General features: G+C 39.9%; 1 protein-coding gene across 1 annotated transcript in view; it reads left to right on the forward strand.

Annotated features, from left to right (window-relative positions):
- The first annotated feature begins 11,314 nt into the window (after positions 1-11,314).
- CAPN14 (calpain 14) overlaps positions 11,315-26,569 on the forward strand; it is a 54,575-nt gene continuing 39,320 nt past the window's right edge. The window contains 9 exon segments of the mRNA XM_042445965.1: positions 11,315-11,575; positions 15,505-15,577; positions 16,830-16,948; positions 18,253-18,389; positions 19,241-19,412; positions 20,750-20,815; positions 23,177-23,227; positions 23,229-23,263; positions 26,035-26,109. Of these exon segments, the coding sequence (XP_042301899.1) occupies positions 11,315-11,575; positions 15,505-15,577; positions 16,830-16,948; positions 18,253-18,389; positions 19,241-19,412; positions 20,750-20,815; positions 23,177-23,227; positions 23,229-23,263; positions 26,035-26,109 (989 nt within the window).

The following is a 26,569-nucleotide window of genomic DNA, read 5'->3' on the forward strand; positions in this document are numbered from 1 at the left end:
TCACTGATTATTCTAAAAAGAATAAAATTAATATTTTTCAAGAAAAAAATTAAGTGTTCTGGAGAACTTGAAAGCTTGCACATTTTTATGATAATTCAATCTACCAGAATGCTGAATATGCACTGAACATAATGCACAACTTTCTCTGAACACCACTGAACATAAGTGGAAAGGGCATTAATTCTTATCCAGGATTATATAAAACCTCCAAAGTGCATTAATATGGAGTATTTTCTGAATCTAATAGGACTTCAAATGTAGTGTGTAAAAATGCCACATAGGCACAGGAGTATGAGTCAAAAGTAAGAGGTACTGCACAATAAGCAAACACTCCAAGCCAAAAGACACATGTTCACATAGGGAGGAATATTTGTTTTCGAGTAGCTTGTCAGCCCTTCTTGTTCACAAAAAATGTAATGTATAAGATGTAATTGAGCTATTTGGACAATTTTTGTTTCAGTATTTTTTTTAAGTCCCAAACTGTCTCTGACATGCAGAGATATTTTTTTCATCACTTCAGGTGACAAGGTAATAAAATGTCTGTCTTGAAAATCTGGCTCTATATGAATCTTGCAAGAAAATATGGCTCTGGTGGACTGAAGTATCTCATCTGGCTCATTGAAGGTTAAAGAAACATTTTATTTCAAATAGGGAGAGCAAATGCAATTCACTTTACTATGTCATCTGCTTGCTCCTTCTTAGGGAAGAGCTGTGGAAGACATAGAGACAAATATTTGCTATAAGGAATTGTATATATTTTATTGTCTTGTGCAAGCTTAGCCTTCTCCTCCTTTCTGCTTGGATTTATCCAGTGTGCTCTTTTCCATGTTGGATCATCTTATCATGATCTTATCCACATTGAAAGGAGTAAAGAAGAATGAGGGAATGAGACTGAGTGAGAAATCTACTTTTATGACCACCATCCATATCATCACCCACTAGACACAGTTCTTTCACATTGCCTAGTTGTAGGACCAGCATTGCTGAACAGTGTCCAAGGTTGCTTAGAGCAACACCACCACGATCTTGTCTGCACCGGCCAGGATAGCCCAGCTACATCCAGAGTATCCTGGCCCCATAGCTGCCCCAACATGTACCATATTGTGGCCTCTATTTCAACGCTGTAGCAGCTGTCTGCATGGGCATCCTCCCAGGCCACCCAGCGCATCTGCTACTGCTGCAGGTCAGAATGAGGTGCCTATCAATGATCGATCACATGTCGAATGTCTCATTCTGACTTGAGAACAAATGACCACCAGTGGCAATGATTACACTTTGGCCCATGCAGACAAGGCCCATCATTTATTTTTATTTTCAGATGATAAACATTGCACAACCTCACTAAATGTTGCACTACTCCTTTATGCACTAAAATGGACTTAACACAGGAGTGGTTCAGGAGAACTGGAGTTAACACCATCCTCAGCAAGCTGTGAGCACAGCCATTTTAATCCTGATTCTTCCTGTAAACAGTCAAGGATAACTGTCTATCTATGTGAACACTGCTCCTTGAATGCATGCATGTCTGGACATAATGTCAAACATCCATATTACAAAAGATGCAACTCCGTCCTATCTCTGTCACCTTCCCAGTAAGTCATGGGACTGGGCTGTGTGACAAGAAAAGCATAACTGGTAACTGTGAAGTAATGCACAGTTCAGGAGAGATCAGCTGCCATTTCTCCCTCATATCAGTCTAGTGGCTTACCATGAAATAATAGCTTTGACTCCTATGGCCTATCCAGGTGCTACTTTATGAATTTTATCAGAGATAAGAGAGGGAGCTGGCCATGCATCCCCCCTTGTGGAACTTTGCTCCCCTCTCTACAGATAGCAGATGAACTAGTTGTTCCCTCATTTGTTGGAATGGCCGTACTTGTCACATTGTGAGAAAGAACAGAACCATGTAGATTTCCCTGGGAGATGGATAGAACCTGTTGTTATAGGGCAGGTGTGGGACTCATGTAGACCTCCAGATATTAAACTGCAAGTCTTCAAGGTGAAGAGTGCTGGGAGCTGTAGTTCAACTATCAAGCTTATTGCACAGGTCCTGGGGAATGTGACTGGAGCAGAACAGAAGGGAGCGGGAAGGGAATGGAACAGGGAAAGTATGCATATTACTGAATGGGAGAACGCCGCTGATGCTGCTGGAGGTCCCCCACAGCAGCTGATTTTCAAGAACAATTCTGAACAGTTCTTGAAAATCAGCTGCTGTGGGATGGATGGGGAATAGATTGAGGACTTCCGGCGGCATGGGTGGCATTCTCCCCTATGGTAATATGCATTCTTTCCCCATTCCCTTCCCTTCCTGCTCCCTTACGTTCCGCTCTGGTTGTGTTCCCCATGGCCTGTATGAACAAATCTGGTTGGCAACATAACTCACCACCCTGTATAAAGCCTAGAATAACAGGTTCTGCAGTGTCATAGAACCAGGGGAAAATCTACTTCAATAAACAAGAGTCTTCTAGCTCACCTAATAACTTCTAGCTGTGGTGAAGGAATCTGAGAAAGATTGAAAGGAGGACTCCATGAGCTGAAGCCCTGCTTCAAAACTTAGTCCAAGCAGAATCAATATGGAAAGGGATATCAGAACAGGTCCCAAGAGACAACTGATTACTTCATTAATTCTGTATTATTTACAATACATTTTCTGACCATCCTAATTGAACAATTGTGTGAGAGACAGTTTAAGATTCAGTGGTCTTTTTGCCTGATCTTGTAGGGCTATTCTGTTTTTTTTAGTTTTGATTCCTGACCTTTGGGGAACTGCCCAGGTCTGATGACAATAAATTTAATTCTTTGACATGAATAATAAGAAAGGTTGTGCTGGATTGTTTGATTTCCTCGACTAGCACAGTTTCATAGCATTTCATGCTATTATGTCTTTTTTCTTTTCAGTGCAGAGTTAACTCTTTTATGGTCAATGTGAGAGTTTTATAATCTAACTAGTTTTTTTAGTCAGTATCACAATAAATCAAATCTTTTAAGTATTTTCATATTTACTTCTCCAGCCCCACCTCCTTTGTTGGCAATTGCTATACAAAGAATTAATCTGAAGATTCTCCTTTCTCAATCACTAAGAAAAAATAACTTTTAAAACTGCCTTTAAAATTAGAAATAAGCACTCGTTCATTCTGATTTATATTATTATGTCTAAATGCAATAATAAAAAAGGCTCTTGTTTTATTCACACACATAATTGTAGGCCCAAGTTATATTGATTTTACAGGAAGAGGTCATAATAAGAAAACATTGTTTTTAAATTGTTAGTGGTGTTCAACTGTTTAGCCTTGTACATTAATGTTATTCAAATTGATAGTCTGTGGACCAGTGCAGGTTGGTGAGCAAAGTGGCTGCTAGTCTGCAGAAAGTTTTCAGGAAAGAAAGAAGCAATTTTAATAAATGGGTACAAATATGATGCTGGTCCTTTGCACATTCTGGATGAGGGAAAAATCCTTGCTGCTCCCACATCAGATAGTTTAAGAAGCAGAGATACTCAGTTTAGTCCAAGTGGGTTTACCCAAGTGGCGTTCCTGCACCAGGTGACACGCAGTGCAGGGGTGGCACTTCCAGGGTGGGACGTCCGGTGGAGTTTCTGAAAGCATGCACATGGGGGATAGAGCGGCGCCTGCATACAAACCAGACCCCCTCCCCACGAGCACACAAACATGGACCTTCTTGGGCGCCATCCAGTGTGGTCAGCACCACCACCCTGCGCCCTCCCAGTGTTGCTACTGCTGTCAGGGAAGACGAAATGAGTGATCTATGGCCCTGTGACCATGGCTTTATTTAATGTGTAGTTGTGGTGGGGGTGCTTTCTAGTCATTTCTGACTTATGGCGAACCTATCATGGGGCTTTCTTGGCAAGGTTTGTTCAGAGGTTTGCCATTGTCTTTCCCTGAGGCTGAGAGCAAGGTCACTCAGTGGATTTCATGGCCAAGAGAGGAATCAAATCCTGGTCTCCAGAGTCATGATCCAACACTCAAACCACTCTGCCACTTAAAACAAAAACCTTCTGTAAGTGATCAGTTCAAAGACCTTTGACAAGAATGACAGGGAAGAAGGGCAGAAAGAGAAAAAAGTGGGTCAAGTCATCCATTTTGGACAATAGCCTCTTTCACTCCTGGTACATGGCCTTTGAGGCTGCATCCACACTGCAGAAACAATCCAGGTTGACACCATTTTAACTGACATGAGTCAATGCTATAGATTTCAGGGAATTGTCATTTGTTGTAGCACCAGAGCACTCTGATAGAGAAGGCTAAATGTCTTACCAAACTACAATTCCCAAATTCCATAGCATCACACCATGGCAGTTAAAGTGATGTCAACCTGGATTATCTCAGTGTGGATGCAACCTGAGAGAATGTGGCCCTCAATAGAAAAAAAGTTCCTCATCCCTTGAGTATACTTTACAGATGAAATCTGGATGTTTCCTGGAAAAGTGGTCAAAACAAAGGATCCCACTACACAGTGTGAATACATAGAAATAAAGCTAATTTGTGAATCCTATTTTGGCTTCCCAGGCATGACTCCTTATAGTCAACAAGTTTTATTTCCCATATATGATTTTGGTTGTTTCATTAGGAGTTGCATTTGGGTTGCTGTATGCCATAATCATATTTCCACTGGTAAATATTTGGGATTAGGTCACAATTTTACTCTAGGTCACTCTGGCTAGTGATGCAAGAGCAGGACAAGGATGTCAATGTTGCCAGAACTTACTGTTCTGGGCTTGGCTGGCTTGAGTCATTCTCACTGACTACTACGTGGTACGTTTTTCTTCTACAACAATAGGCATGGAATGTGACTTGGTTGCTTTTCCCTGACACTGGATCAGATACTGGTCTAGAAATATTTTATTAACAGAATCCTTTAACAGCTCCAGAAACTATCAGAGCTGGCTCCAAATGTTGGAAGTCTGGCCTTAGCAATGCCATCAAATGGTATTTTTCTAGGGTTGCTAGTGCTACTTGAATCAGGAAACCTTCCTGCCTTTATAACAAAGTTACCTGTCATAGGCCTGTTACAGACTGCCAAAATAAAGCTGCTTTGGGTCTCTTTGGAGGTATGCTGTTTAAATGATGCATGCATCCTAAGAATCCGGAAGCTGCACCAAAGCTGCACTCCAGTGCTTAGGAATGGAGTGTGGCTTTGGCGTGACCTCCAGACTCTTAGGACCCATGCATCATTTAAATAGCATATCTCCAAAGAGACCCAAAGCAGCTTTATTTTGGCAGTCTGTAACAGGCCATAGTAACAATGGCACAAAGAAATCAGATTCTAAAAGCAATATGAGGGTAGATGTGAAGTTGCTCTAGTATTTTAACATCTAACACATTTCTAGTTGCTTTTTTATTTTACTAATAAAGGCATTCAATGCATTTGGGGAGGTAAATTCTAAAGTGAATTTCATACTCTCCAACTATCTCAGTTCAGCAGGGGCAGTCCCAATTAATCCCCCCACTTCTTTAGTTGTCCCAGGTTCACTTTCCTCTTCCCACTTTCCCTCTTTCTCCCCAGCTTCCTTCAGCCAGAGCCACCACTGTGGGGGTGCATTGAGTATGGAAGCACCAGGTGACACCTCATGGGAGTGTACACCTGGTGGGACAGTACACCCAGGGGGACTGGTGCAGCTATTGGGTGAGTGAGAAAGGGTGTCGCCTTCTACCCTCCTCAGCAATGGCCACTGCTGTGGCGAGGGGGGGGGGGTAAGTGGCTTTTGTTTAGAATCTGGCCCGACTGCTGCCATGCCAGACCCCAAACAGGCCCTCCAGAGGCCATAGTGCTGCCCTCTTCAGTAGTGGCTGCTGCTGGGGGTTGTGCTGCCTTCTGTTTGGAGTCTGGCACAGTTGCTGGAGAAGCAGTCATGCCAGACCCTGAACAGCCCTTTTGGAAGCCACAGCACTATCCTCTTCAGCAGTGGCAGCTGCTGGGGAGGTAGTGTCTTCTGTTCAGACTCTGGCATTGCTGTTGCTGTGACAGACCCCACACTAGTCCTCTGGAGACTGCAGTGCCAACCCACTCAGGAGCAGCAGCTGCTGGGAGGAGGGTTTTTTGTGTTTAGGTTCTGGAGTGGCTGCAGTGGTCTGGCCGAGTGGTGGATGTCCAGCCATGAGAGAGGCCAGGCAACAAGGCAGCAGGAGAGAAGAACGACACCCCACACAACCCTTGTGGGACCTGTACCTAGTGACACAAACCTCAATCACACCACTGCCTTCAGCTGCTGCAATCTGAATTCAAAATGCAAATATAATTTGTACTCAATTTACTCAGCAGGGGAGAGAGAAGAAGAAGGGGAATTTCTTTCAACCTCCCCAGTAGGCTCAAGCAAAAGCCCCTTCTAGCTTGTGTGTTCAATAATAACTTTGCCCTCTTGACCAAACTCCAATGTTACTTCATTGTTTCTATGGGGTGAAACACACATGCAGGAAGCCTAAGTATATTTACATGTACATGTAGCTTCATGTGGTTAAAGTCAAAATGTGATAAGATTATTTTTTAAAAATAATAAAATTTAAATTTTATTTTTAAGAAAACTAGGGCCCCTTCCCCCACTGAGTGCCACCTCTCCTTCATCTTCCACTCACACCATCTCTTCAACATTTTAAAGGGATGCTAGCAACTGCTACAGCTTGTTTCTGCCAAAAGGTAGATGTTTGGGGAGCAGTGGTGTCACCACCCCTTAGAGTGTCACTTGGTGTGATCCACACCCCTGCGAACCCCTATTGACACACCTGAGAAAGATGTGCATTGTAGCTCAAAAAGAAAGAAAGAAAGAAAGAAAGAAAGAGCAGCTCAGGTGGGGGCGTATTCTCCTACTAGGAAAGATAAGTCATGTTGACACACAGGACTGGTTCCAGGCAACTTTGGTCAGGAGAACTAATAGGAAATTACTCTGGATAAAAGCAGACTGTTTTAAATCTTGTATAAAACCTGTTTGACTTAATTTGAGTTAACTCCTGATTGATTGTGAATCAGCATACAATTGCATAATTAGGATGGGCCTTTATAAAATTAGATTATCCTGCTTTGGAATGGTGTGTGTGTGTGTGTGTGTGTGTGTGTGTGTGTGTGTGTATCAGAGCTGATCAAAATTCACAAATGAGCAGATTTACCCATCTCTACTTGTGAGAGTGGCTTAAATAAAAAAGATGCTCAGACTCTTCTGACTATGTAATTCTATTTTTTATTAGAGACTGTTAGAATGGATTCACATATTCAAGGGCAAATCAGGAAAACCTATTGATTCAGTGAGTTCACTGTAGTTGAAACTAGCAATAAGATATAGAGCCAATTGTTCTAAAACAAGATACTTGCCTGTTAAATGTAATATAATCTCAGCTAGCATTTTTGATATGTTTATATTATTTATGGTTTCAAAAAAAAATTCTGCAGCATGACTGCACTCTATAGAAACAATGTTGAAATGGCGGAATTCTAAAATATTTGATATTATCAGTCGAAATATTTTGGGTATGAGTAATATCAGATTTTAGAACAGAAGACAGCCAAGAATAGGAAGGCTTGGAATGACTGATTGAAACTAAGCACTTAACAGCCACCAGCTGATATTTGTTGTTGTTGTTAACTGCCTTCAAATTGATCTTGACTCAGAGCGATTCTATGAATGAGACATCCCAAGAGTCCCTGTCCTCCATTGCTCTGCTTAGGTCCTATAAATTCATATCTGTGACCTCCTTAATAGTTCATTCATCTAGCCTGCAATCTTCCTCTTTTTCTACTTCCCTCCACCTTTCCTAGTATTATTATCTTTTCCAATGAGTTGTGCCTCAGTTTAATAATCTTGGCTTCCAATGAGATTTCAGGATTGATCTGTTCTAGGACCCATTTGTTTCTCTTTTTGGCTGTCCACAGCATTCTTCTCCAGCACCACATGTCAAATTAATTGATTTTCTTCTTGTCCACTTTTTTTTCACTGTACAGAACTCGCATCTGATATACCAGCTGATATACAATGGCCTTAATCCAATTACCATACTAGTTCAAACTAACAAAGAGTACTTGAATGAAGGGGTCATTTTCCATGTTCCAATAGATTCATCGGGTTCCAATAGATTCATGGGAACATCAATTGAATTAAGGCCATTGCATATTTATAATAATAATAATAATAATAATAATAATAATAAAATTTATTTCTATACCGCTTTTCCGCATTGATCAAAGTGGTGTACAAAACATTCATTTTTAAAACTACTCTTTCCTTTTCAGTAAAAAACGCAGAGGAAAGCACACCCCAGAGGAATCACAGGCTGCCCATGAGTAACAGGCATGTAATTTCCATGGTTATATGCTTCAACTGTTAACTAATTCTTGCTTACTGTACAGCTGTCCTTTACTCAGCAACAGCCTGTTTTCTCACTCAAACTAACCTACATGGATTTATGCCAATGTTGTTCCATTAGCTGGTTCCACTGATTTCACCTTCCTTGAGGTGTTGTTTAGAAACAACAGAAAACGTATAAATAGTTCAAACAAGTTAAAAGAGCTTTAAAAAGCTAAAAGAGTTAAAACCATGTACATGTTTCAAAGTAAATTAAGCCTCAAAGGCTGCTATATAAATCCATAGCTTGACCTGGCCTTGAAGAAAAACCAGCTTTGGTGCCACTTGGTTGGCCTATGAGTAGCCAAAGTTACTTGAAAAATTATTTCTGGAAGAAAAAGGTTTTTATGTAATGGAAAGGACTTGCAATACCTAACAACAATGGTATTTAAAATTATTCCTTCCTGACACTGCTTGTTTTAACAAAAAGTACTGTTCAGGATTTGTTTCATGTGGTTTGCATATAATAAGTTGTTGTTAGCTGCCTTTGAGTTGACCTGGGCATATGCAGCAATGTGGATGAAACATCTCCAAGATCTTTTGTCCTCAACTGCTCTGCTGAAGTCTACAGGTTCAGGCCCATAGTCTCTCTGACTGAGTCTAACCAGTAGTGTCACTAGGGGGTTGTGGGGACACCTTAAGGGGGAATGATATCACTAATTCTCAAACATCTCTTTTTTGGCAGAAATGGGCTGTGACACTAGCATGTGTCCCATTAAAATGCTGAAGAGATTGTGTGAGTGGGGTGAGGCTCAGTGGGAGGATAAAGGAGAAGCCCCAGGTTGTTTTTTATTAAATTATTTTTTGTAATTTTTAATATATATATAAAACTATGATCATGAAATTCAGCAATATTCAGGAATTATGATTAATGAGGAACATTAGTACAAAAAACATTACTAAAGATTCTGTATGGTGTAGAGGAGAAGGTCAATGGAGGGAGGGGGTGACACCTTGAGTTTGTGAACCATGTGACACCGACCCTAGTGATAGCAATAGCAAGTACATTTCTATACTGCTTATCAGTAGTATAGTATATTTTCAAAGAAAAAAACAAGAGAAAACTTTTCAAATGTACCATAAATGAAGTGGAAGTATACAAAAATAAACATGTAGATTTTGGTTCATTTCAAAAAGAAAAATTTTATTTTACAGTTTATTATTGTTAATATTTTGAATTAGATATATTTGGGGGAACCAAAATCTGTAAAGACCTCTAAAGGTCTTAATCCAGCCCTGAAGGAAGGGGAGGGATCAGGGCCAGATGTTCTTCAGATGATCCTTCCTCTCTCTATGTTTCATTCCTTCTTCCTTCTTTGCTTCCTGCCTTTCCTTCCCCAATGGGGCTGCTTGTGAGTTGGTGATCCACCCCCTCCCCTCCTCTTCCTTAGCCTTCCCCAGTGGCATGTGCCACTGAAGGAGAGCCAGGAATCGTCAAGAAAGCTTTTAGCTGATGTTGCCAGAGAAGCATGTGCCAGTTGTAGGGGGAAAGCACAGAGAGGCTTTTTTTCATTATCCATCCTTTCAATAAGTGGTTTGGCAAACCTGATGCAGTTTAACAAATGGTTCAGGAGAACCAGTGTAAACCTGCTAAATGACACCACTGGTGCTATTATTCCACTTTAACTGTCATCGCTGCATCCCATGAAATGCCGGGGTTTGTAGTTTAGTGAGGCACTAGAGATTTCTGGAGGAAAATTCTAAATGTGCATGTTTATGTGCTTTCACATTGCCTGTTAACATATGGCAGCCCCATGAATGTCATAGGATTTGTTTAGGCAAGGAATACTAAGAGTTGGCTTTGCCACTTCCTTCCTCTGAAATACAGTCTACAGCACCAGGTGTTCATTTTTGGTCTCCCATCTATGCCCCTCCCTAAACTGCCAATCTCAGCATTTCATAGGACAGACTTATGGCAGTTAAAGTAGAACAATATTCTGTAGTGTGAATGGGCATCAGAAATCACCTGAGGAATATATAAAATAATACATTGCCTTGAGCAGTAGGTGCTAGTGGCCTCCATGTTTATGGGGCTTTGGATTTTAGCTTTACCAGGATGCTGGACCTATTATGGATATACAATTAAGAATCTTGAATATATTCTTTTAAGTCTGGATTAAAACCCTGAGTGAATTCACCATTTCATTGACATGGAATCCACCAATTGCCACTAACACCTAGTGTTTCTGGGGAGAAACATTTCACACATTTTAGAAATAAGTACAATAGGAACTACTACTGGATTATTCCCTCATCTGCACTTTTAATTTTAATCTGCAGGTAGGTTAGTAAATCAGTAAGCAACCAACCAACCATGCATGGATCAAATTCAAGGGGAATGTGTCAGATGGAATGAGGCATACATCTTTGTGAAATGACCCTTATTCTGTTCATAGAACAACATTTCTACAAAATTTTATTTGGAATCTGAAATCTCAAATATATGGTTAAGGTTTTCCGTTGTTCTGGCAATACTTTAAACAAAGTGAACATATACATACGTAAAAGACAAAACAAACAAACAAACAAACAAAAATAAGATAAAAGTGAGAAAGTTCCCTTTTGAGTACTATCATTTTTTTGTGAAGCAAAGAAAATGGGCTTAATATCAACAACAGCAGTAACAACATGGTGGGTTTTTTTACCATTCCATTACATCACAAAATGAGAAGACATTTTTACAAATCTTTGTCTAAATTCTAAAATATGATCTTGAAAAATAAGTGTGAGAAAATGGTGCTCTCTGTACATCTCTCCGAAGCCATTAAGAAGAAGCATGGGATGTTCAGTCTGCTCCCCACTCCCATTTACTAATGTCTTGCAATATTTTTTTACAGGTGAATATTGTATTGGAGAAAATCTATCTTTCCAGAAGAAAATTAGAACAAAACATCTAGATACCTAGATCTATATCTAGATCACCGAGATATCTACAAATTCTGAAAGTTTCCTCAGCCCACTACAGACATGCCTTTCTTGAAGCTGCCCTGGTGGCATCAGCAGAGGAAGACATCATGGAAGCCAAAGGCCTTGGGCAGGAGGGGAACTTTTCAGAAGCCAGGCAGTCTTGGCCAGCAGAATTATCATACTTTACTGGAAAACTGCTTAAAGAAAGGATGCCTCTTTGAGGATGAGTTCTTCCCAGCTGATGATAAGTCCATTGGGACAGGGCCATTCCTCCAGGAACTGTACTCCAAAAACCAAATGATACAGTGGAAGAGGCCACATGTAAGTGATAGGATTTAGAGAATGGGATGATTTCAAATGTTTTGCTCCCACATGTCCCCGTTACTTAGAGGTTTTGGAAGCCAGAGATGGAAAGAATATTGCAAAATATTTAAAGAATGCTCAAAGTGCATATTTCTTGGGGGTTAGGCATGCCTGATAAAGAGAACAATGTATTATATTGGCATTTTGGGATTCATCCTGCACAAAATTCACATTTTGTACAAAAAGCAACGTTTCCTAGACTACTAAAAACATGTTCTGCACAGAAAATAAACATTCTTTGAAAGCTGTGCCATTTCTTCTTAGTGGGAAGAAAATTGCTAAAATTATCACTGCTTCTTTCAAAAACAAAACAATCAAAGAATCACATCTGTACTGGGAGGCTTATAGCTCCTTGATACATGTTTTGTAAGCAGAAGGTTCTGGAATCTCCCCTTAAAAGAACAGTGAACAAAGTGTAGTTTCTGAAGAGCCATTGCCAGAGCAGGCCACACTCAAGCTAGATGAACCCATGGCCTGATACAGTATCAGGTAGTTTTGTATGTTTGTGAGTGCCATGTGTGTAAGATCTGACCGGAGAAAAAGTACTTTTCAAGATTATAGTTCTCAGAATCTGTGAGCAAATAAACCAAAGGCCATGCTGGCTGAGGGATTCTGGGAATTGTAGTCCAAATAAATAACTTTTACAACTTTTGCCCTGAATCACAAAGTGTTTCTGACCCATCTAAAGCAAAAAGGGACTTTAGCTATTCTTTGTTTTAGTCCAAATGGATGAGTCTGATGGCTGCAGCTAAAACAGATGAACACAGTACTAAATCCCTCTATTGATTGATGCTTCCTCTTAAAAATAACTTCTTCCATTTCTGACTTTACTGTTTGCTGGTGAAAACTGCTACCAATATATAGCATAATAATCAACTTAGAGCTCCCTTAGCATTATCTGTATGTAAGATGGAACAAACAGCTGGTATGCTCAGTAGTCAGGACATCGGGTATAGAGTGAAGGATAGGGATGAGTGTTGTAGTCCAAAAAAGTAGCATGTTCAAGCTTTGTTTTTTATAAGAATTTACTTAGAAAGATACCTTGCAGACTGATGATTTTTTAAAAAATAAATACATAAATAACCAGCCAGCTCTAGTGTCCTTGTTGTATTCAGTGATGCTGACCTATCCCCGACGAGTCAGTGACTACTAGTAGCTGCTTTATCACACTGGGGGCAAACAGGATTTAAATGAGAGTTAAACTAGAGAAAACCAGAAAATGCCTGATGTTTATCACACAACATTTCCTGGTTTTCTCTAGTTTAACTCTAGTTTAAATCCCGTTTGTCCCCTAGTGTGATAAAGCAGCTAGTCAAGATGAACAGTGACTTCTTTGAATACCAGTCTCAGTGTACCTCTGAATACAAGCTGATGGGGAGCACAAATGATAGGGCCCAGGCTATCTGACACAGTGTATCTCCCTGTATGAGCCTAACCAGGTCCTGAGATCCTTAGGAGTGGCCTTTCTTTCATTCTCACCACCTTCACAGATATGGCTGGTGGGAATGTGAGATAGGTGCCTGCCCCTATGTTCTAGAACTGCCTTCCCAGAATGGCCCCTTCCTTGCTGTGCTTCTATTGGCAGGCAGAGATTCATATATATATATATATATATATATATATATATATATATATATCCCAACCAGCTTTTAGAACTCAAGAGTTTTAAAGAGAGAGATTTAGTGTGAGCTGTATTCTTTTTATTCAACTCTTTTTAAAGCTGCATTTTATCCTTTTTGGGTGTATAATTTAAACAGTAAAATTTTGCATAGTTTAATTCTATTTTAATGGGGTCTTTTGTATGGTTTTAGCTACATTGTTCCTATTTTAAATTGTAAGCCACCTTCAGTTCCAGTTCTGAGTAAAAGGGAGGGCATAAATAAAGATAACAATAACAACAACAACAGTAACAACAAAAGAACTATTCTGTTGCTGTTGCTATTGCAGTCATTCCTTGGTGTTGACTATTGTAGAAATGGCATACTGGACTAAATGATCAGCAAGGCTTTTCTCGTGTTCTTATGTTCTGGGCATTTATCTACCCTACCTACTTATTAAATTAATCAAGGTGAAAAAGACAAAGCTTGATGCTACAATAATAGACAAACCTTGTTCAGAAGGCTGGCTGAATTTTCCCCATATTATTTCTCATTGATACGCATCACCATTAAAATCCCTAGCTCAAAGGCTTAAGACTAAGACTGATATATAATTGAACAAAGCCATGTTACAGTCCCTCTAAATGTGGTTTCTTTCCTGATCACACTCAGAAAAATTTCTAGGATCATCTTTGGTTCAGAATTACACTCTTAGAATAAAAGCAACCTTAGAAGTGTGGAATCCATTAAAAACAGTTGTCCAGACATTTCTCAGTAGTGTAATTCATTTATGATAAGCACTTTTTCTTGAGTGGTGATATTTCCCCTTGAGTGCAGCACAGCATTTATCAGATTAAGAAATGCAGTATTGGATGGAAACTCTGAGAATGGAGCCAAGATTGGTTCTGAGATTCATCCATACTGGTTTCAGTATTTCTAATGTAAGAGGTTTGTCTTAACAAAGATAAGTGCAGGAAAATACAACTGTCTGATTTAGAAAGCTTGGCATGCAACATTATAGACTGACAAAAGGCATATTACCTGAAATATAGCTGCTTCTAATAATTTTGATTCAATCAACAGGTTGTAAGTTTATATCTAAACTCTTTTTTAGGATGTATTTTTTTATTATTTTCTATATCTTGTACAATTTACACACATCACAATTTTCAAGCCATAACTGAGAAAAAGAAAATTTATAAAGAACTATTCTTCTTTTCCATATTTCCTTCGTGTTGACATTCTACATACATACAATAAAACTCATCTTCATTAATGCTGTCCCTCAAGCACTTTTACATTCAAGTTCTCCTTTAATATATCTAGACTCTTGATCGAGAGAAATGCTACAGGTATCTATTCCTGAGAAAGTTCAACACACTGTATTTATTTTAAAAAGGCCTCTTTTTAAATATTAAAGAAAACTAATATAAAATGATGTTCCACTGATATTGTGATCTTGGTTAATATAATCAAATGCACAGAAGCCATTGTGATAAATGTTTGTGATAATTTTGCTATAGCTCTGAATTCTTTCACATTTGCTACACTGGATCCTGAATTCATTTCTGGAAGCAAGTACACCCCCCCCTCCAACTTTGTTGTTTTTGTGTGCCTTCAAGTCATTTCCAACTTATGGTGACCCTAAGGCGAACCTATCACAGGGTTATTTTTGTCAAGTTTCTTCAGAGGGGGTTTGCCATTGCCATCCTCTGAGGCTGGAAGAATGTGACTTGCCCAAGATCACTCAGTGGATTTCATGGCTCAGTGGGGATATGAACTCTGATTTCCAGAGTCCAACACTCAAACCACTATACCATACTGGCTCTCTTTCTTTGACTACTGCAAGGTGTTCTAGGTTTTTGTCCAAATTTTAAAGGTGCTGAATTCTATTTGTTCAAGGTGCTGAATCCTATTCCCAAAATATATCCAATACTTTGAATTGCTCCTTCCAGTTTCAAACTTAAACCTAGAGAAGATTCACTGCACCAATGACTTGGGAACCACTAGTTGTCCTTGCGCACCCACAAGTCCACTATTGTGTCCCAGTTCCATGCTGGAGTCTTAGAATACAAAACTGTTACAGGCCAGCTTGAGATGTATGCCCAAGAACTGTTCATAATTGCAGCAATACTTTTTAGATTATTCTTCTCTTTTCAAATGTATTTAGACAGTATGATACAGAGTCATTTCACAGCCTTATTCATACAATATAACATGGGATATGAGACCCTGGCTTAGTGCTTTCTTTCAAAACTGTTGTTTTACTTTATTTTGTTAATTTTCCAGGAGCTGTGTAAGACCCCTGTGTTTTTTTCTGCAAACAAAAAAAGACGTGTGCTATGCCAAGGAATGAACTTAGGTAAGGAACTTAGCAGGAATCATTTGGTTTTATGAATATCCAGAATGTGATGTGATAACTGAACTATCTACTCAAATCCCCAAACATGCTTATTAGAAAGTAAACTCCACTGAACACAAAAATGATTTCAGTAAACACACATAGGATTGCCCTGCAGCCTGTACTTCCAGCTCCAAGGCAGTCTTTTGGCACATTTTGGAAAAGTGACTTTTTTGGATGACAGCTTCCAAAATCCCCCTCAGATCCCACAGCCACTGGCTATGTTGTCTGGGGATTTGGGGATCTGCAGTTAAAAAAGTAATTTTCTCAGGGTCACTTGCTAAATAAACAAGTACTGTACTATATTTTCTATAATGACAGTTCTTGAGCAAAGTGATTATCTGATCCTGCATATCAGAGCTGGCTGAAGATGTTTTGTTGCCTGAAGTGAAGGAAAAGGTGGCAAACTCAGTGTTATTTCATGCACAGAAGCTGACCTGGAATGATGAACCTCACACATTTTTGCCCAGCCTAGTAGTTGAATCCTGGCTGCATCTATCATACCTGAGTGCAGCCAGGTACCTCAGGCTGCATCTGTACTGCAGTATTATTGCAGTTTGACAATGCTTTAGCAGCCATGGCTCAATGCTACCGAATTATGGGATTTGTACTTTTGTGAGATATTTAGTCCTCTCTGTTAAAGAGCTCTGGTGCCACAACAAACTACAAATCCCAGGATTCCATACAGTGGAGCCATGATGTTAAAATGGTGTCCAACTGCATTAATACAAGAGGCTAAGTTGCACTATTGCCTTGTAGGATAGCAGGGCAAATATTTCAGCAATAAGTATTTACGCTTTGAAAACAGGTCAGTGATCTATATGCTTATATAAATCTGAAAGTACAATCTGCCCTCCATATCCACAGATACTTCATCCATGGATTCAAGCATCCATAGCTTAAAATATTAAAAAAGCAAACTTTGATTTTGCCATTTTATATAAGGGGCACCATTTTACTATGCCATTGTATTTAATGGAACTTTCTTTTCTAATTTTAATGGCAGCCAGCAAAATTACAGTTGAAAGTGAATGGAAACTTACAGAATAAGGCATAAAAATACTATTGTGCTGAATTATTTAGTTCCATGTGAATGATGAGTTCATACACATTTGAACTTTCATTGCCTTCCCCTAAATATTCTAAAGTACTGTTGTCGTGCAGTTTTTGTTTCATGCTGTTTCATACCTCCCCTGGAAATATTTTTGTGCAGACTGCTGGTTTTTGGCTGCCGTGGAAGCTATAACTTTTCATCAAGATATCTTATTTAGAATAGTACCACAGAACCAAAGCTTTGAGAAGAAGAAATATGCTGGGATATTCCATTTCAAGGTAGGTTTCAGCCCAGTAGAACTGGTTTGACAAAGCTCTCCTAGTTGTGTAAGAAGACTGAGACTTCTGTTAGAATTCTATAATTAAGCATCTCAAATGTCTTCAAACCAATGGAATTTTTGCAGGAGCACTAGATAAAGACACACAAAGACAAACAATTCATGATTCTCTAGTACTTTTTTCTGGTTAAAATAAGATGGAAGTTCTAACACACAGTGTCTGGGATCCTGTTGGCAATATACATGTGTAATGTAATTCAGGCATTACATACATATATGGCTGGCTCTACACTGTAAGATTAAGGCAGTTGGACACCATTTTGACTTCCATGGCTCAATGTTATGGGATTATAGGATATGTATTTTTGTGAGATATTTAGCTTTCTCTGTCAGAGAGCTCTGATGCCACAACTGCAAGTGCAGGATTCCATAGGCTGGAGCTATGACAGTTAAAGTGGTGTCAAACTGCATTAATTTTGCAGTGTGGTAGCAGAGTGTATCTTGCACAAGCATATTTGTTCATTATCCCCCTGTGCAGTATCCAGAACTCCCTCCTAGCAGCTGTCAAGTGTTACTGTTTACTGTCCAGGGACAAGATGGGGGGAAGCAACTCAGATGCCCAAGAAGTGATCCATCTTGGCTACCACTGCAGCTGAGGAGAAAAGAAACAAAATCACTCTCCTCGATGGCAAACCTTGCTTCTCTTCCTCTCAGCTGCAGTTCCAGCCAAAATTGGTTGATTATTGGTTTCCTAAATTAACTTCCATTTTTCTTCCACAGAAGCCTTCCCCACTTTACACTCCACATGGCAATACTGAATCTTGCATTTTGTGTTATTTGACCTGCATCTTTAGCTCAAAAGAGACAATATATTTAGCAAGTAGACTAGTGCTCTCTAAGTGCTAGAAGATGTCTGTTTGCCATACACATGGCTTTTCTCACCTGCTTCTCTTGTATTTCTCACTTATCTTGTACTTTTGATTTGTCACTGAAAAGTAATTTGGAAGTTGATGGTTGAGGCATCCAGTTGTGTGCATCCCACCACAGTGTGTGGGAAATGAATTATGTTCTCATACAATTACACTGCTCTGTTTCCACCTGTCTCTCAGTTTGGGACACATAGTTGGTTCACTCATAAATATGAGCCAGAAGAAGTTATCTCACATCCCAAGCTGTAGCTTTAAAATACCTTCTTTTCAATCTCTAACAATTCTCTAACAGAATTTGGGTATAGTATTGGGAACAGTATTGGGAATAAGATCATCACTTATTGAATAACACTGATCCAACACCTTTCTTTTCCAGTTTTGGCATTTTGGTGAGTGGGTTGATGTGGTAGTAGATGACCGACTGCCCATAAATGAAACTGGTAATCTTATCTTCCTCTCTTCTGTTTATAAAAGCCTATTCTGGGGAGCTCTTCTGGAAAAGGCTTATGCCAAGTAAGTGCATCTTCAATCATTCTTCTTGGCATTTCTGTATGTTACATGAACCACTACCATACTTTCCTCAGCCCCATTCCCACTTACAAATAATTCAGTTTGTGATCCAAATTGATGGTTTGGTTTGACAGTAGAGTGTCGTTCATGCTACATTTGATCTGATCGAATTTTCCTGTTGCAAATTAGCCCACTTCTCGTTCACATTTATCAGTGAATCGATTAAAAAGGATCCTCTTCCAAGGCTTCTTTTTTTTGTCAATCATGGCAAACACATCAGCATTTCCACCCACATTTGGTGCCATGCTTTGTCATATCTGTTGTCATTATAAAAACAAATGAACCCAAAACACTGGCTGGCAAAGGGAAGGGGCAAGTAAACTCCAAGTATCACAAGACGGGGAAAAGTTTCTCCAAAATTCCAAAAGTAAAACAATAACAGAGGAGTAGCAGTAAAGAGGGAGAGCAGAGTGCCAGCCCAAAAATGGTGCTTCGCCCAGGGAGGGGGAGGTTCAAGAGGTGAGTGGACAATTGCGTCCCAAGGAACTGCTTCTGATTCATATCCCATTCACATTTGAACTGAATCGCTTTATCACAAAAGATGTGGGCGATTTAGGGGATCTAGAAGTAGTAGTTTAAATGGATCTAGTGCCAGATCTGCTCATCAAACCACTCCCGTCATTTGGTGCAAGTGCAAACAAGGGCCATTTAAACCACTTCAAACTGGTTTATTCTGAAGTGGGAATGAGGCCCTCCTTCACATCCCATTCCTTTGTGACTCTAGTCTATTGCAATGAGCAATTAAACAAACTTTATATTTTGAGAAAAAATGCTTGGAATCACTTTCTTCACAGGTTATGTGGTTCCTATGAAGATCTGCAAATTGGATATGTGTCTGAAGCTCTGGTGGATTTCACAGGTGGAGTTAACATCACTATAAAGCTGGCTGAAGCGCCACCTGACCTGTGGGAAATCTTGACTAGAGCAACCTACAGTAGATCTCTGATGGGTTGTCAGACCTGCCGAGCGGTGATAATTCTTTTTGTTATTAACAATGACATTTGCAAGATATTCATGGAAGCAGCTATATAGATTTTCTTACTTAGGATTCATCACATCTCTGTGATATAAGTCAGGCATAATTAATGAGGAATCTTTGTTGGAGTTCTTTCATTTTCCTGGCCTTCACCCAATTCAGTTTGTGTACTCTAGTAATGTTGCCCTTTATGAGCAATGACAATGACTTCAGGTCTTCAAGACCTAGCATGCTCATATTATAGTAATTAACCTATCAGCCTCTTCCCGTAATCTTATTAATCAGATACATATCTTACTTTGATATGAAGAGTTTTTTTTAGAGCTGTAGTGTGATGGTAGAGTGAGATGAATATGAAGATTTACCATTTGTCAACCTGTTCCATGGCAGGCTAGTCTTAAACAGACCAGAGTGTTTTGCAATTTGGCAGATATCATCCCTGAAGGCAATATCCCCATTGTTCTCATAGCTGTGTAAAGCTAGGAGTAATTCCTAGGTTCATTGTGTCAAACTCTCTTGTGTAATGGCATGACTGAGCAGACCCAGGGAGTCAACATTCTGGGTTGGATCCAGATTTCTTATTTCATTGCTGGGACATTACTTAAGAAAGCTCTACTCAGAATTATCCCCTGGAGGGAATGGGAGAAAAGATAATTTTAATTGATCTCCATACGTTTTGCATCCTCTCTTGCCACTTTACTCACTCTTCTGCAGACTTTGACGGCTTTCTAGAACAAAGGATCTGGAGGGGGAATGAAAATCAAATAATCTTCTCCCCATTCATTCAACAGAGAAGCTGTGTTTGATCAAAGCTTCCTGGTGACAGAAGAAGTATTTTTGCTGGATCTTGTTAGGGTGTGTGCAACTTGTGGCCCATTAGATAGTGCTAGATTACACAAACTGTTTAAAATAGTATCTATTGTACCATAATCTGGCAAAGAGTCTGGTGAATTTTGTGTTGTACAAACACATAATTTTACTTCTCTTCAAAATGTGCCTGTCAGTTTGACTGATCAATCTGAGTATCAATTTGAGACACGACAGTCTTCCAATTCACTCTACCCCTCACCCCAATCAGGATATTTTAAATCTCTATTTCTGCCCCAGGTCAAATGTCTTTTATTCTCCTTATCTGAATAATCTTCATCATGCAACAGATGATTAATCTTCGAAACTTCACAGCAAGCAAAAGTGAAAGTTGACTGAGAAGTTTAGCTCAAGCTGTTTATGATATTTACAATGAGCCAGTTCTCTTTTACATTCTCATAAAAGAAGATTACCTTAGGAATGAGGAACAGTTACTTGTTTTTTCTGTTCTTCTCCACAGCCAATAAGAGTCCTAGGGAATGGATTAGTGTCCAGCCATGCCTACACAGTGACTGGCATTCGAAAAGTAAGTTAGCTCTGTTTTTGTATTTTTAGCCATTTCCAAAGTGGGAGTATATCACCAAATGGTGGTTGTGGGGGAAGTTAGAGGATCTGGGTCTGGCAGTTCCCAGGCTGTGGAACTCCCTTCCAAAGGGAAGTGATGCAGACCACTTCCCTGTTGTCCTTCCACTGACAGTCAAAGACCTGTTTCTTCATTTGGGTCTTTGATAGTTAAGCTTCATTGCTATTAAGGGGGCTTTTAAACTGTGCATGCTGCATTTATTGATATATTTTATATTGTTTTAAATTCAATTGTGCTTTAATATTATAATTTGTTTACTTTTGTTACCTATCTAGTTTTCATTATAATGTTGCTTCCTTTTTGCTGTTGTCGTTGTTCTCTATACCTGGCCTTTCTCTCAAACTGGGTCACAAGGTGGCTTTTTAAAAATTATTTCTACCCGTGTCTTTGTATCTGATATCTGTAGTATCAACATTTGTGTGTGTCCATTAGTGTCTGTTGTTTATTCTTGTTGTGAATGATCTTAAGTCCCAATTTTGGAAGAAAGGTGGGATATCAATCAATCAGTCAATCAATCAATCAATCAATCGAGGCAGGCTGACTCATAGTCCATTTAGCCTATAGAACAGAATATTTCCAAACTCTCAGGCATGGGGCTTGATAACTGACAACTTTTTAAATGAAAGCTTGTTCCCCATACTTATAAAGCAAGTGCTTCCAAAACATGATAACAAAGACTGCCACTCTGTTTTACCTGGATGAGTAGTTATATGACAGGAGTGTCTAAGCAAACAGGATCAAACACTGATGTTGCTGGGCCTAAAAATTAAATTAAGGCCCAATGGTGTAGCATCTTATAGTAATTACTGATGGATGGATGGCATAGCCCTATCATTAGGAGGAGGGAGGAGAGTGTTCAAGGCAGAAGATGCTGGGGGCCACAGTGGCAGCCTCCTGACTACTTCCCTATTAGAGGTATATATGCCCCACAGGCATCTAAACTAGTCTATCCTGCACTCCCATAAATTGGTCTTTTGTGCTTAGGTGTTGTGAAGGATCCTATACCATCACCATTTTTGAAATAAGATTCAGCTGACCATCCACTAGCCATTGAAATTCAGCTAACAGTTGAAATATGACTCAGTGTTGAAGTGGGCGGGGCTGCCATTTTGTTCTCCTTCTAGACAGCAATATGTAGGGGACTATTGTCAGGGGTACTACTGCCCTTCGTTTTCAATACTACCAGCCTTGATTGAAGAGTATGAGGGTATTGCAATAGTTTCTTTCTTTCTTTTACATCTGTGCTCCTTTTAATGGCATGAATAAAACATAGAGGATAATAGCTGGGCCCTTGTGTAAATCAAAGGCTGTAATTGATTCATGAGGCTCTGCTGATAGCATTGCCCACAAGAGCAGGCTGGAATCATCTCAGCTGAATTTCTTTCAACTTCAGCTCAGATGGAGTTTATGGAAAGGGGAGAATTTAGAGATTCCAAGTTTTCTACCAGGAAATGGGTATTGCACCCAAGTGGATGGTCTCAAGAATAAAGGTGGGAATCATGAGGTGCTCCAGATGTTGGTGGAGTGTAGCATTGTCACTGGTGAGAGAGGCTGAGAAATACAGTTCAAACACCTTTGGAGAGCCCCATGATTCTCACTTTTACTCTAGAATGTTTTGACAGAACCAGGAACTTTAACCATAGATCCTTTCACACTGCAGAACTATAGCACCATGATTGCACCTTTAGGATCTTATTGCTCATAAATAACCCGGCTTACCTCATCTGAATTGAAGCCTAAATCGCGAGGCAGCTGGGTCCTACTGCAAGGATTTTACCAACAAAGCTGCTGGGTGAGTACAGCCCGGCTGCATCCCAGGCCCCAAGCAAGCTCCGGCGGTCATTTTTCTAAGTCAGAAAGCTTCCAGCTTTGAAATAAGGCTGCTGGAGCTCACCTGGAACCTGGGATGTAGCCAGGCTGTATTCTCCCGGCAGCTTTGGTGGCAAAATCCTTGTGGTAGGACCCTGATTTAGGCTTCAGTTCACAAAGGGGTAAACTGGATTATTTAGGTTGAGCAATAAGCTCCTAAACTGTCATTGGCTGCATTTTATAGAATCCTGGGATGCCTAGTTTAGTGAATCATTACAGTTCTTTGAATGAGAATTCTAAATACTTTCTGCTAAATTGCAACTTCCGGGATTCCATAGGATGGAGCCATAGCAATTCATGTGGAATTATAGCATTAACATGTTATAGTGTGAAAGTGTCTCCCCTCCCATTTTGTTTGGGATGTTCTAGGTGGTCATTACGGCTGGAAAAGGAGCAGTAACTCTCTTTAAATCAATTTCTTCTTGTTTTGCACAGGTGACTTGCAAACATGGACCTGAAAATTTAGTAAGACTGAGAAATCCCTGGGGGGGGAACTGAATGGAAAGGTGACTGGAGTGACAAGTGAGTGTTTTATAGCTAATAGCAATGGAGGTTTGAATATATGAAATCACAGTGCCACCTGCAGGCAGAGATTAAAAAAGACCAAATTGTGAGTGGGGAAAGGTGGCATGCTTTTCAAAGCAATCATGGCATGTTATTGTGATATGGCAGGCAGCACTGGTGAAGAATATCTTGGGCAAACATAGAAGTGCATAACACCACATCTCTGTTCATGACAGTGCAACCCAGTGTGAGAATGTGAAAAGGATACATTGTGTAATATTCCCTGCTTTCCTCTCTAACATATATGTGCTTAATCCCTTAACCCAAGATATCAAAATCTCATTTCTAAAAGAAATTGTCATAGTCTGCAAGCAGGTGGGACTATGTTGTGGTTAGACTGTTGGGCTGGAACTTGTGAGGTATTGATTCCAGTCCCCACAAAGCCAAGAAACTCACTGGGTGGCTGTGGGTCAACTATTCTGTCTCTCAGTCTGACTGAGTTCACAGGATTGTTGTGAATATAAGGTATGGAGAAGGCATGTATAGTTGTTTCTCCACATCCATGGATTTTTTTTATCCATGGATTCAACCACCCGTGACTTGAAAATATTTTTAAAATATATAAATTCCAAAAAGCAAACCTTGATTTTGCTATTTTATATAAGCGACACCCCATTTCACTATGCCATTGCATTTAATGGAACTTGAGCATCCACTGATTTTGGTATCCACAGGGGCCCTTGGAACCAAACCCCAGCAGATACCAAGGTCCCATTGTATTCTACCTTGATTCATTGGAGAGAAGGAAGGATATCAATGCAGCTATGATTTTGGCTACTATTGCTAGTCCTACTGCCACTAGGAGGCCCAAGAGACTAGTTGAATGATATAGTCATACAGTTGGAAGGGGTTGCATGGGTCTAATTTTTTGCTCAATGCAGGATCTCCAGCTATAGTATTCCTAGCAGGGAGCTATCTGGCTTCTCTTTGAAGACATCCAGAGAAGGAGACCCCCCCCCCCCTTTTGGCAATTGGTTTCACTGCTGAACCACATTCACTGTCAAGATGTTCCTTCTAATGTTCAGTTGAAATCTACCCTCCTGTAACTTAAAGCCATTAGATCTGGTCCTACTCTCTGAGAAGAATAAGCCCGTGCTCGTCTCCACTTTGTGGCAGCTCTTGAGGTATTTAAAGAGTGCGATCATGTCACCCCCCTCAGTTTTTTCTTCAATAAGCTGAACATGCCCAGTTCTTTCAAAATTTTCTTATATATTTTGTTTTCCATATCTCTTATCATTCTCCTTGCCCTTCTTTGGACATGTTCTAACTTGTCTATATCCTCATTAAAATGAGGCACTCAGAATTGAACATGGTACTCTAGATGAGTCTCACCAGTAGATAATATAGTGGGACTATTACAATCAGCCTTTCGTCTTCCAGGGGCTCTGTTCTGGACACACCCACACACCTGTGAATGCCAAATATTGTTGGACCTCAAGTCCTGTTCTTCTCAATGGCCATGTGGCATGTGCACAGCTGTGTTGGCTCAGCTGTCTGCATGTGCCACCATTGAGGAGAACAGGACAGGACTATCCATGCATGTTCCAGTCTGCAGATGGCAAGCTTGTGGATGGACAGGGCCAACTGCACTTCCCTCCTCTTGGAAACTATGCTTCCATTAATACAGGTGAAGATAGCATTTGCCATTTTGCTGCAGTATCACACTGCTGGCTCATGTTCAACTTATGCTCAACAATTACCCCAGGTCCTTTTCACATGTAGTACTGCTGAGCCATGTATCCCTCATCTTATACCTGTGCATTTGGTTTTATGGCTGTATTTAAACAGAGGTTGAATGATGATCTCTTGGGAGTGCTTTAGTTGTGCACTTTTGCATGACAATTCCTGTCAGACTAGATGGTCCTTATGGTCCATTCCACTTATGTGATTCTACAGTCCTTGATGTTTATCACACTATGCTCTTAAAGAGGTACTATTCCAGTGTGATTCCTCTAGCAGCCTCCTGTTGCATGCTGGGATTGGCAGTTTTAAGGAGCTGAACTTCTCTGCCTGAGAATTCTAAATACCCCTCCTTAAAACTGCCAATCCCAGCATGCAACAGGAGGCAGCTAGAGGAGTCACACTGGAATAGTACCTCTTTAAGAGCATAGTGTGATAAACATCATTGTTATGGAAGATGCCTTGGGTCTGACCTGGGATAAAGGCAGCATATTAAATAAATAAATAAATAAATAATCACTGCCTGTTTTGCTACCAAAGGTGGAACACCAAATTAACCTCTTTCAAGTAAATGTATTTAATACCAAAGGCAAAGCAAGTTATTCTGGTATCTGAGATGGAAGTCCTATAAGTGCCCATTGCTCTCCTCACCAGGAGAAATGCAATAATAAGAAATGACATAGCTGAGAATTTGCTGGTCCCTCATGGCACCGAAAATTTGCTGTCCAATCTGGGTGTCTTACTCTGCCTAAAGGTTAGTTTGATTAGAGGCCCTAAAATGGAAAATGCCTATCTATACTATTTCCACTTTGGAGCCTGAATATCCAATAAGCAGATATATTGAACTAGCTGGTCCCATGGTTTGGTCTGGTCTAAAGGCCATATATCCATATGAAATATGAATTTTCATTTAAAATTCTTTCAAGCAGCTTCTGATGTAATGCCTGTTTTAAATAAATGTTCACAAAGGGCATGCAGGCCACAGTTATAATCTATCACACAACAAAGCTACATGTGAAGTGTTTTAATATATTGAATTTGTCCTCTAGCTCTGGGAAATGGGAGTTGCTCAATCCAAAGGAGAAGATGTTGTTGCGAAGAGATTTTGAAGACGGCGAGTTCTGGTACTTGAATCTCACTAAACTTCTTGCTTCTCTTCCTTCTCTCACCCAGTGCAGGAATTTTCAAATTCCCATAGGTGTGCTTAAAACAATACATTGCTCAATTTATTCCTTGCCTCTCTTCAGGGATGGCTGGTAGCTGCAGTGGGGTTGTGAATCCCTTCTGGGTCCAGACTCTTTAAAGGAGCTATCCAAGGTGGTAAAACTAAGGCCCCAAATAGATCCAGCACCTTGGATCTATCCTTTAAAGTTCAGCTTAAAACCCAGAGGGGATTCACAACATATGACTGTGAGTCACCAGCCACAATTACTTCTCTTCTGGATACCTAGAAAGCAAATTTATCTTAGCTTTAGTTTGAACTGAATAACCTAATAAAAAAAACCTGTGGATGCAGAGACCAAAATCTATTCACCTCAGCATTCCAGTTCCAGAAAAAGACAGGGACATGCTACTTTTAAGTAA

Source organism: Sceloporus undulatus, chromosome 1, assembly GCF_019175285.1.
Source record: "Sceloporus undulatus isolate JIND9_A2432 ecotype Alabama chromosome 1, SceUnd_v1.1, whole genome shotgun sequence".
Lineage (NCBI taxonomy): Eukaryota > Metazoa > Chordata > Lepidosauria > Squamata > Phrynosomatidae > Sceloporus > Sceloporus undulatus.